Source organism: Amphiura filiformis, chromosome 4 (genome assembly GCF_039555335.1).
Source record: "Amphiura filiformis chromosome 4, Afil_fr2py, whole genome shotgun sequence".
Taxonomy (NCBI): Eukaryota; Metazoa; Echinodermata; class Ophiuroidea; order Amphilepidida; family Amphiuridae; genus Amphiura; species Amphiura filiformis.
In genome coordinates this window covers 79,838,443-79,851,093 of record NC_092631.1, presented here as the reverse complement: position 1 = coordinate 79,851,093, position 12,651 = coordinate 79,838,443, and the positions used below count along the sequence as shown (strand labels likewise).

Sequence of the window (12,651 nt, the reverse complement as noted above, 5' to 3'; positions counted from 1 at the left end):
AAGACTTATACAATGATCTTGAATATTGTAATAAATCATGAAATCCAAGGATGATAAAAATTCGGTCAATTGTAAGACGTGATGAAACCATCGATATAACGCACTGAAGCAAGTATCTACACGTATACCAACGCTTAATTGCCGGTTAATTGTTAATGTGTTCGAGCCTTTGTGCACGCAACATTAAATCTGGTCAATTAGAAATGTCTATATATAAATTCGTCGCTTGAATCCAACAAGGTATGCACGTACGTATATAGGAAGAAGAAGAAGAAGAAGAAGGGCGTATCCATAAAGACAGAAGACAATTGCTGCCCTGTACACTATATCAAGAAACCCTTGCTGTGAGAATAAATACTTTGACTTAGAGCAGCTAACATTGTTCCGATAAATATACTCTTTTATGCATATCCATTCTGTTGTCATTTCAGGGGCCAGTGCAATTTACATCATCGGGTGATCGACGCGGATTGATGGAGATTGAACAAAATCAAAGTACGTTATTTACACTCTCAAATCGTAACTGAGTGTCGGCACGAAGTGTCCCTGGGAAGTGCCTTGCAAGACCGACAGTATTATTTATTTAGAAGATAGTTGCTCAATTGTTAAGAAGATAGTTGCTCAAGTGATATGTATTAAAGCCACGTCATCTATTATTTCTCTAAATCAATTCATTTATGTTCAATTGAATTAAGATGTGTAATACCGTATCGAATGTTAGTGCGTGCTATGATTTTTCAAGTTCAAATGCAGGAATGTTCTCACATTGTCTGCAACTCAGAACCAATGAATCGATATTTTTTGCATAAAATATGGGAACAATGCACCCTTTTGTTGCCAACCTTTTATTGATACAATGTTTACTTGCAATAAATTGTAATTACAATGCACAGTGAGCACCAGAAGGTAGCAGTCTGTGAATCATACCTTCCAGCAAAAATGAGGGTATATTTTCACAAAATCAATGTGACCATAATGTGCTTAAAGATGTTCTCTTTAATTTGAGATGACAATGACGGCAAATGATGGAGAAAACAGCGAAGTTATGAAATACCAAGCGATAGAAGTTTAATACAGATTTAAAAGAAGACTGCTTGGTCCAAGTGTGAAGGCACATCCTTCATGGTAGCGTCAAGCATTACGCTGAAGCGTGTGATTGGCTGTTTGGGCTTGGCTGAAGTAAATCTTGGCTGTGATTGGCTAAGCACTCCTTGCTCCTACCATGAAGGATGCTTGGTCCTACCATGAAGGATGCTTGGTCCTACCATGAAGGCTTCATGCTTGGACCAAGGGATTTGTCGTATTTGGACAGCGATACTATTGATTTCTATAGCTTTCTATTCGCTGTCGAAGTGACGTAATTAATCGGATTAACTACCATGGCAATGGACGAATACAATTTTGACTATATCGCCCTGCACTACAAGCAGGTTGCACTCATCACCTGTGTATGTCTGCAATCATAGAATGAATACAATACCGCTCTTTTCAAAGACACTTATCTTACAGGTGCGAGTGATCAGAATTATATCGTTCAATGCATAGGTCACGCGTGAACGTTGTAGTGAAAGGCGATATAGTCAAAAATAATGTATTCATCCATTGCTATGGTAGTTAATCCGCTTATTACGTCACTTCGACAGCGAATACAATTAGTGCATGCATTGCGTTGGGTGAACACCTTGCGGTCATTATAGTCACCTTGATTTTTTTAGATGATTCAAAACTGTCACCTTTTGTTGAATGTATGGCTCTTTGGTTTTTTTAGATGGTTCTGAAATCCAAGTTGGTCGTTATAACCCCTCAAATAAAGCAGGGCATGAATTGGTCTGGACCAATAACCCACCAGTATATTGGGAAGGTATTGTACACATATTTTCTGTTTTAGCCCTAATAAACTGAACTTGGTAAAGTTTTTGTTAACAAATTCAAAAACTAAATATAAAAGGGAACTAGTCACTCCCAATCCGTAAGTTAAGCAAATCAAGTGATCAATATTATCTTGAGATATTTTGCCATATGTTTGAACGGGTATCTTTTCTCCCCATGCAAACTATTTGTTTGTTACAATTGCCCAGAAACGCACATCAAAATGCTTGAACCGGTGTTTTCCATATGCAATTTTATTTTGGTTAAAACTCGCATCAAAACACATTGATTTATTACAAGATATGTTGGAAGGTTTAGTGGGTTTAATGGATAGTATTTTGATTGCAAGTAAATTTAGAATGTATATAGAGCCAGGTGCATGCTAAACATGATGTTTATCTTAATGCCATTGTGTTCTAGGAGGAAACCCACCAGCTGATTCTGTCAAAGTTCGTGAAAATTACATCACTATATCTACATCAGTTTTTGCAGCAATGTTAGTGATCTCAGTTCTAGGAATAATATTGGCTACAGCGTTTCTTGCGTTTAATATCGCATACAGGAATAAACGGTAAAGGATTCATTTGATTGTCTTACATGTATAAACTTAGTAATGTCAGGCATCTTTCACGTCGTCATTCCTAACCAGAGAATAAGAACACAATTTGTAGTTGAACTGATGTGATCTTAATTAGCTTGTGGTTGAAATTTCGCGTGGATGCCGATTAGTTTGTTACCAAAGCTTTAATATCCGAAGCTATTATAAGATGTTTCATTTACTTGCAAAAACTTGCATTAATCATGTTTATTACATGCATTACTAAACATTGGCACAAATAATGTTAAAATTTTTTTTAAATAATCAAACGATTATTTTACACAAAGAGAAAGTTTTAAACTCTGTTACGAAAAACGATGGATTTTCGGTTCCTCCAGTGGTGTATATTTCTTTTTTGACATTGGGGTGTGGGTGAAGGGTGGAGATGGAAACAATTTCTGGAAGTATAGTGAATGCAGCATCTTTTGACGACAGAATGAATTTTATGGTACAAATGCGCGCGAAGCATGCCAAATATTTATACCATATTGGAGCTAAACTGTTGAAATATGGTGCAAAAGTGGAATAGATGCGAGCGAAACGCGCAAAGACTTTGGGCTAAAATTGCCAAATATAAGTTTGACTTGGGGAATGATTGTATGGACCATCCCCCTGGTAAAATATTTATCCCACACCCATCCACACCCCCCGATCTACGCCTATGGATTCCTCAGTCCTGCGATTTTTAGTTGAAAATACTAGGTTGAGCTAATTTCAAAAACAACTCTAAAGGGTTCCACAAGAAAGTGGGTGTGACCTGATTGACAGCCTTATCAATCCAGTAGTAGCCTTTCCCTCATGGATGTGACACATGTATTCTATCGAACATTGAGATTTGTTTTGTCCAAACCCCAAGATTGTAATTCAAAACTTAAATCTCAAAATCAGATTGTTTTGACGTCGGTCTCCATGTATAAGGTAGAATGCACTATGTCAACAAATATGACTACGTACCTTTATTTGTCACTATGATGTATGATTTCAAATAATACTTTGTTTTAATGACTGTGGTTTTTTTTTTTCAATTTTAAAGTATAATAAAGGCTTTTCATTTGTCACAGAAATATCAAGATGTCGAGTCCCAATCTGAATAATATCCTAATATTTGGTGGCATATTGGCATATATGACAATTATATTCGCTGGGTTTGATACGGCTACCGTTGACAGCTTGAGTGGTTTACTGGCGATGTGTAAGGTAAGACGTTCTTACACACTGACAGTATTAAAGTATATCAATGTGACGGAATATAAAATATCATGAGTCGCTATCTGCGTTTTCCTTTATCGACCACCACGCAAGGTCATTACCGCCAATCCGTCGTAAAAATGTGTGTGGGCGAGAACGATCGGCCCGCATTATCAAAAGATGGGAAAAGAACAAAAATGGATCATTTATTGCATTTAAGCTTAAAACTCCGATTTAATTAATTTGTGCACAATTGATAGATTTTCACAACTGATCATCTTTTCAGTCACCGTACTCCCTCTGTATGTTAGCTTCAGATTTTTAACTCGTAATAAACTGGCAGATTCTAAAATTAGAATTGTTCAGTATTGAAGCCATTATGATATGTTGCATTCAATAATATAAGCCTACGTATACTTTACTTTTACTGTCACAAATATAATTATATAAACTTTTTCATAACCATTTTATACTGGTATTTTGATGTAATTAATAAATATCAGTATAATTTCGAGTTCAACTGAATGCGTTCATCATGATTAATAACGTATTTTTATTTATCAAAAATCGACTATGGCATAGTCTACCTTGCGCTAGGTTCATCTAATCAGTAGTCAGCACTACTTTTCTTCAAACCTGAATAATAGTCACATAATGTTGATATATATTTTTGTTTTTTGTTTCTTAGACAACAACATGGTTTATAAGTGTGGGTTTCTCGCTGGCATTTGGATCAATGTTTAGTAAAACGTGGCGTGTGCACAAGATTTTTACTTCAAAGACCGTGAAAAAGGTGGTAAGTATTACTGTATGAATGACTTCAAACCATACAACACTTGAAATTGGGTTATTACGCAATAAGAAGATAATTGATTATTATGTTAATTAATTGTGATAGTCTGACTAGCTGGTGACACTAGTCCGCGAAAAATATGTATATTCCAAAAACCAATTTATAAAATGAATTAAACATTATGATGATTCTTGGGTCGAAATTGAACCAATAACTAAGGTCATCAACTAATAATGCACTTTCATAATAATCACAACACACCTTCTCAATGTAGAAGTAAATAACCGACTTTCAAGTGTGTTATAAATTACACTATGGTTTGAAGTAATTCATATAGCTTTCTCATGGTAGCCTTTATCGAGTAAGCATAATAATATGGACTGACGATAATCACGATATCACCGAATGACAGGCCACTTTGTTTTTCTCCATTAACACAGCATTTTAATATATCAGTCTTTTTCCGAATATTTGATATATTACAATTATTATAGTAATGCAACTGATTTTTTCTTTTTTTTTCTAGTCCATTAAAGATTACCAATTAGCAGGACTTGTGGCTATTTTGATACTAATTGATGTTTTCGTGTTGACGTTATGGGAAATAGTAGATCCTGTCACGTTAGTAGAGCGACGAGGAAACGAATTGGTAAGTGTGTAAATATGCGCCGCCAACGGTGTTAAGGATATGATTCTTTTTTTTTGTCCAAGAAAATGAATGTGTTAGATTCACACGTTCACCCCTACACCAGTGGTTTTATCAGACTAACAACATCACATCTGACTGCTTGGTTTTAAACGCAACAGGAACCGCCATAAGAGGGCGTGATGAGTGCGTCAAGTACAATCAGGCCTTGAGATATTATTGTAAGCAAACAGTCAGATGTGATGATTTGCCAGTCTGATGAAACCACCTTTATACATTGTAATAGAATACCGCCTTGATATTTCTAACATTCACTCATTTATTGTCATATTGATTCCCATATCGTGGCGAATACCAGATGCCTGTAAACCATCCCTATGAATATTAATTATCCCCGGTAATTATCACAAGACTAAGGGAAACGTCAAAGAACCCCACTAACCGGATATGTTTTCGTATCAAGTCAGTGAGTGCGTATAAAGGCGATTCAAGTATACCAGGCGCGTAAAATGCACGCAAGACGTAATACACGGAACAGTCATCCAATTTTTGTAATATATATATATATATTTCTTTTTTGCAACAATTAAAATTTAAATGCTTAAGGGATCTGGAATGAGCGTTTTGAGCGTTTCGACAGTATTTTTTGTGGGACATGAGAGCACATCAGACATAGCGAATTACATTCTGAATACGAAGAATGTCTTTCTGATATCAAATAATTTTCATTTTTTGAAATTCACGATATAATACAAATTTTATGACAAATTATTTAAATTTGATATTTTTTCACATTTTTGATACATAACAGTCCTCGAAGTAAATTTTATAAATCTAATGACATATTCTTGAAGTGTATGTAGCTGGGAGGAAAAGCCGACGATCAATTGAAAATTTTGACCTTTCATATTGAAGATATGGATTTTTTTCCAAAAAAGACCTATTTTTTTTTGGTTTTTTTGGGAAAAAAAATCCATATCTTCAATACGAAATGTCAAAATTTTCAATTGATCGTCGGCTTTTCATCCCACCTACATACACTTTAAGTATAAATCATCAGATTTATAAAGTTTACTTCGAGTACTGTTAGATATCAAAAATATCAATTTTTAATCATTTGCCATAAAATGTGTATTACATTGAGAATTTCAAAAATGAAAATTATTTGATATCAGAAGGACATTCTTCGTATTCAGAATGCAATTCGATATGTCTGATGTGCTCTAATGTCCCACAATAAATACTGTCCAAACGTTCATACCCACCCTTAAAAACTTTATTCGCTCAATATGAGATTATGACACTTCAGGCACGATAGTTACCCGTACCATGCCTCCGGTTCACCTTATAACTAATAGTCCAAAACTTTATATTATATTTAAAACACTAAGACGGTAAGTAACTTTTACTAGCACAAAAATGATGTTATTCACAAAATAAAAATTATGTTACCGATTTATTTCTTCAGCAACATCCAGACAAGGAAGATGTCGTTATAATACCTATACATATAAGCTGCGAATCAGTCAACCAAATCTATTTTGAGGGCACCCTCTTAGGTATCAAAGGTCTTTTACTCATTTTTGGAGCTTTCTTGTCGTATGAGACCAGAAAGGTTACAGTACCTGCTCTAAATGATTCTAAATATATTGGTAAGTATCCTCTTCGTGGGACCAATGAGCATTACTTAGAATTAATTCACATTAATGCTGTTCACATTAATTTATGAGTTGTTTTTTGTTCATCACGTACTGTTTTGCACCTAAATTCAATCACAAATAATGGCAGTCAAAATCGGTGTGATCCACCTCTTCCTCTGGCCGTCCGGCGTTACTTGCGTATGCAGGCACATTATACCACAAATATTGCTGAATGCAAGCACTTCGACCCAAATTAGGGTAATCTAGAATTCAGCACCACTCATACCTACAACAACGAAATCAAAACAGTTGGCACAATTGCGCAAAGCATTCAAATGCGTACCTATTTCACCCCGCCTTCGTACATATCGTTATGAATACGGCAGAGTGACGAATCCGTAAAATCGCTGTTCTGAGTAAACGGCGTTTGAAAATATTGGTACCATTCCATCGGGCCTTCTAAAATATGAGAACATTCGTGAGCACTCATTTGAAATGTATATTATAGAAGTGAATGTACCCTAATTATTTGCAATATTCGCAAGTTCTGAAACAATCGATATTTCCTCAAAACAGGTATTTACAGCTATTCGGCTTTATGCTAAATCCAAAAGTGTCAACTGCTGCGCAAAGAGTTGTATACGGGGACGAATCCGCGTTCAACTATGTGTAAACTATAGCACTCATCCTTGATTTGGGGATTTTATGCTAAAATTGCTGGTTGTCCTAAGGCTATATCTCCTAAACTTGGTATATAAGTTATAATTAGTCAGCCCCGTAATATTTAGTGAAAACTCCACTTGAAATCAAGAATTTTAGAGTAGATATAACAATATTGGCCTATATTTTGTGTATAATTTTCTGTGATTTCCCAATTTTGCGACGGCGCTCTGACATATTTAAGCCATGTAGCGATATCATGTGGGGAATGTTTGTAGTTATTTTGCTATCACTGGATAGAAGATACCTATAAATTTCCAGCTATACTATACAATTTATCAGCCTGTTTTGAACAGCTAAGTATACGATTCGTCTTTTGGTCAAATTCATTAATCGCACTTAGGCGCGATTCGTCCAAATCACAATTTCAATATGTACGTCGGGAAGTAAGATTTATCATTAATTTTTGGTGGAAATGAAAGATCGCCTGATACATAATCACAAGCATACAGTAACTCATTTTGCTCAAAATGCTCGATTCGTCACTCTGCCGAATTCATTTAACGATATTACAACATTGCTAAATAAAGAAGAATTCGGTAAATTGTAAGTTGGTCATTTATCCACTACGTACTGGATGGCAATGTTCTTTGCATGAAATAAGTAAGATAAGCCTAATCAATGGGATGGAAGATATTACCTGTGGTGGTATCACGTGTGTAACACACGTGCGTGTTCCAGTGCTTGCAATGGTGGAAAGTCTGGAATCCGTTTGAATGCAAAGACGAAGAAACTTTACCCCACAAAATTTCCAGATGCCTTTACAATGGTCGCCAAATGGTTTGCTTGTTAGCAGGCAAATGGCGGTGGGGAATGATTCATGCAAGTGTCGGTGGATGAATTGTCAGCCGTAGAAGAGAAAGTTCCTTCAAGGTATTGAGTACTTAGAAGAAAAAAAGGTCATGTGACTACCCAATAGGGTACCGGCTCATCTTGAATTACACCAAAAACATTGTCTTGAGTGTCCTTTATAACCTTATTATTGCACAAGTTAAACTTTCTGCAACATTCCTGTCCATTATCCTGATACCTTGCAGAAAATAATTAATTCATTGAAGACCATTTTAAATTAAGGTATTTGGACATTTTTTGGACTAAGGTGTCTTCGTTTCTGTTGTGGTTAAACACATTTCTATTACTTATGCCATTGTAAGCACTGGAATACGCGCATTAATCTAATCTTTATCATGCAAAGAACATTCCCATCTATATAGTGTAACGTGATGTGAAATAGCGCCATCACTTTATGAGATAAGTGCTTTGCATGATGGGATCAACACATTGCCTAGAAACATGGACTCCGTCTTGATAATGATCTTTTATGTCTAAGATATTAAAGTTGAACATGTAACCATAATAATCTGCTGTCAACATGCCTGCTTACTACCGAGTGTTGGTAATACCCCTAACTTACATATAGTATGTAATGTAAAGCCGATAGGATATTGAATGAATGTTCAACATACAGTTTGCCTAATTCTTCTGTCTCCTTTTGCCATAATCAGCAAAACAACATACATTGCTCACAGCAGTACATGTTCCCCAAACATTAACACTGTTTGTTCTATATTGTTTTCAGGTATTAGCATTTATAACATAGTCATATTGTCTTTTGTGGGCGTACCAGTTAGTATAATATTGGATGATGTTGATGCACATTACGTCATTACAGGAGTATTTATTTTTGTCTCTGCTACAGGGACATTATGCCTCATTTTCTTACCCAAGGTATGTTACCACTGATACCCAAAGGGTAACGTATTCTGACATCCGTTACCGACCTAAGTATTAGGTACATCAGTGATTAGTTTATTGTCCTCCAGGGAGATAAACCTTTATCTTGCACAAGCAAACCGACAAGGAAATCTACCGAGCTCTAACGTTCATAAAAAGTTGTCAAAGTCTAGAAAAATGAAAGCAGTTGTATCCTTAAGACAATAAGGGTAACTAATTCTGGCAGTAAATGTCTTGATCTGGCTACCATTGTCTCCATAAACGTCATCTACCAGAAGCAGTGGTAAGATATTGTGGACATATCCAAACAATATATGACCAGTATTATTGATCTTAATTGACACTAATGTGCTGGTTTTAATATAGACCGTGATCTATTTTCAAGAGTTTTTAACATGTATAAAAGGTATATTTTGTCTCTATTTAAAAAGGCAAAGGTATAACTTGGTACCTGCATGTTTCCTCTTTGTCAACAACTTGTCACATTTCACAATAAAACCACTAGTGAACGTCAAAATATTTTCAGGTCCGGTCACGAAACGAAGTGCATCCTACAGGAACAATGATAACCATGCCTACAACCTCAGATGAAGGTGATAAAGACAAGAAGATTAGAGAGTTAGAAAAGAATGTCAAAGAATTACGACAAAGACTAAATGTGGTAAATATTATTGGTACAACATTGCATGATCTAATCAGATGAGATAAAACGATTTTATGTCGATACAGAATCTTGGTCAAAACACAAGTTACTTCCACACGGAATAAAGCAATTCCTATCGGGGTAACTGGATCGCTGACCAAGATTCAGCTTTCTGTCATGTCGATACCTGTTCATTATGTGTTTCCGGTTCCTTCTTATTAAATTTTGTTGCACATTCACAATATGCATGAAAAATTCCATTTGGACTTAATTTGACAATTACTTTGTTGCGAAGATTTTCTCACTTTGAAATACGTAAGTTGTTAATTTTTCAATTTCCAGGAGTGAAAGTGAATTTTAATTTACACTTGCATGATTTATACTGTTAACTTTAAATGTTCTAAAATGAATGGAAACTACACAATGGTCTGCGCAATGGAGAAAAACATATTTTTTATGTGAGCTTTATTCTTATTTTTTACCCGCGTCGAAAATTGTTTATTGCTATGCATTTGCGTGTTCAGTTGATTTTAGTGATCTGTTTCAGTACCGGATCTCACAATAATTATCGTTTTATACCTAAAGATTGTGCGAATCTATAGGACCGACATTTACAGACACAATATTTTCATCTCTCCTATTGACTTTTTTTTTTTTTCCCATAATTCATTGCCGTTAGACCTCAGATGTCGTCATTTGACATCACGCCAATTTGCAATGCGCAGTAACGATGTTCGCTAAAGGATATACGCATCGATGTAACGTCAAATGACGACATCTGAATATCTCAGGTTTAACCACAGTGAATTATGAGATTTACCAAAAATGTATGCGTAAATTAACCATATTTCTTTCTACGATAAAATATTATGAATACGATTAAAACTTCTCAAGTTGGTATGTACAACGGCTGGGTGAAGTGTTTCTTTTCAATTGCTTAATTTGCCCGTACTTAATTATGTTTTATGTATGTTATCTTTCAGAATGTTGAAAGCAAAAGAGATCCATCAACACAGAGCACCGTAGGAACAGTCGCACAGCAGGAGCCTCAACATGAACAATAGAAAACAGAGCATTATAGGATTAGTAGCACAGCAGGAGCCACAACACGAACAATAGAAAACAGAGCACCGTAGGAACATTCGCACACCAGGATCCTCAACACGAACAATAGAAAACAGAGCACCGTAGGAACATTCGCACAGCAGGAGCCTCAACGTGAACAATAGAACACAGAGCATTGTAGGATCAGTAGCACAGCAGAATCCACAACACGAACAATAGAAAACAGAGCACCGTAGGAACATCTCAACACGAACAATAGAACACATAGTACCGCAGGAACAGTCGCACAGCAGGAGCCTCAACACGAACAATAGAACATAGCGTACCGTAGGAACAGTCGCACAGCAGGAGCCTCAACACGAACAATAGAACATAGAGTACCGTAGGAACAGTTGCACACCAGGAGCCTTAACACGAAGAATAGAACAAAGAGCATTGTAGTAACAGTCGTACAGCAAGAGCCTCAACACGAACAATAGAACATAGAGTACCGTAGGAACAGTCGCACAGCAGGAGCCTCAACACGAACAATAGAACATAGAGTACCGTAGGAACAGTTGCACACCAGGGGCCTTAACACGAAGAATAGAACAAAGAGCATTGTAGTAACAGTCGTACAGCAACCCAGCAAACACAAAACGTTTTCGACATCATTCGCAAAAGGTTATAAAAGGTTGTCAGAAAACGTTTAAATGTCGGGTTATATAAAGGGTATATTAAGAGTATAAAACGTTTTCATAACCTTAAAAAACATTTTTGATAATCTACTGCTCAGCAAACAAAAATGTTTTACAGAAAACGTTTAAATGTCGGGTTATATAAAGGGTATAAACACGTTTTAATAACATTCCAAAAACATTCTTGAAAACTTGATACAGAACATTCTAAACAGAATGTTATTTTGGGGTTGAAAAAATATTTTGCGAAAAACGTTTGCCCAAAATATTTTCAATAACGTTTTAAAAACGTTTTCATGACCTTTGTATAACCCGACATTTAAATGTTATTAAAAGGTTTTGAAAAAACATTTTAAGAACATTTCTGTGTTTGCTGGGTTCAAACATTTTAACATAATGTTATTTAAGTATTGACACAATATTTGGCAAAAATGTTTGTAAAAATAGTTTACAATAACATTTTGTGAAAACATTTAAAAATATTGTTGTAGTGTGTTTTCATACAAAACGTTTTAAAACGTTATCATTACCTTTATATAACCCGACATTTTAATGTTATTAAAACGTTTTTACCTAAACCAAAAGCCAAAATATAACTTATTTAAAACATTTTTAAAACGTTTTTGTGTTTGCTGGGAAGAGCCTCAACACGAACAATAGAACACAGAGCACCGTAGGAACAGTCGCACAGCAGGAGGCTCAACATGAAAAATAAAAAAAAGGAGAAAATAACGTCAAATATGTGTAATACTTAGAAACAAAATTATAAAAAAAAACCTAAATATTTAACAACTGAAAGGTATAAAATACAAAGGGTTTCAAATCAAGCGATTCCATCAGATTCGAAGATTTGAAGTTGTATTCGTTAACAGCTACCTCATTCATGGATTATAGTCATTTTTGGTGTGGTGGTATGGTTGTACTTCCTATATGTCTTTTCCTATCTTCGGTATTAATAATAAATAAAGTATATGAATAAAAATACATTGCTAATTTTGTTGGTGGCAGAAGCCCATTCTACATCAATATTATAGGTACGAGTGTAATAGACAAATATGTATAATAATCGCAAGGTGAA

At 35.3% G+C, this 12,651-nt stretch overlaps 1 protein-coding gene across 1 annotated transcript in view; it reads left to right on the top strand.

Annotated features, from left to right (window-relative positions):
* LOC140149592 (gamma-aminobutyric acid type B receptor subunit 1-like) overlaps nucleotides 1-12,364 on the top strand; it is an 81,182-nt gene extending 68,818 nt beyond the window's left edge. Inside the window, exons 9-18 of the mRNA XM_072171669.1 lie at nucleotides 432-495; nucleotides 1,769-1,861; nucleotides 2,290-2,440; nucleotides 3,529-3,664; nucleotides 4,344-4,451; nucleotides 4,975-5,097; nucleotides 6,563-6,746; nucleotides 9,034-9,182; nucleotides 9,715-9,849; nucleotides 10,815-12,364. Of these exons, the coding sequence (XP_072027770.1) occupies nucleotides 432-495; nucleotides 1,769-1,861; nucleotides 2,290-2,440; nucleotides 3,529-3,664; nucleotides 4,344-4,451; nucleotides 4,975-5,097; nucleotides 6,563-6,746; nucleotides 9,034-9,182; nucleotides 9,715-9,849; nucleotides 10,815-10,895 (1,224 nt within the window). The 3' untranslated portion in view covers nucleotides 10,896-12,364. The remainder of the gene's footprint in view (nucleotides 1-431; nucleotides 496-1,768; nucleotides 1,862-2,289; nucleotides 2,441-3,528; nucleotides 3,665-4,343; nucleotides 4,452-4,974; nucleotides 5,098-6,562; nucleotides 6,747-9,033; nucleotides 9,183-9,714; nucleotides 9,850-10,814) is intronic.
* Nucleotides 12,365-12,651: the final 287 nt, after the last annotated feature.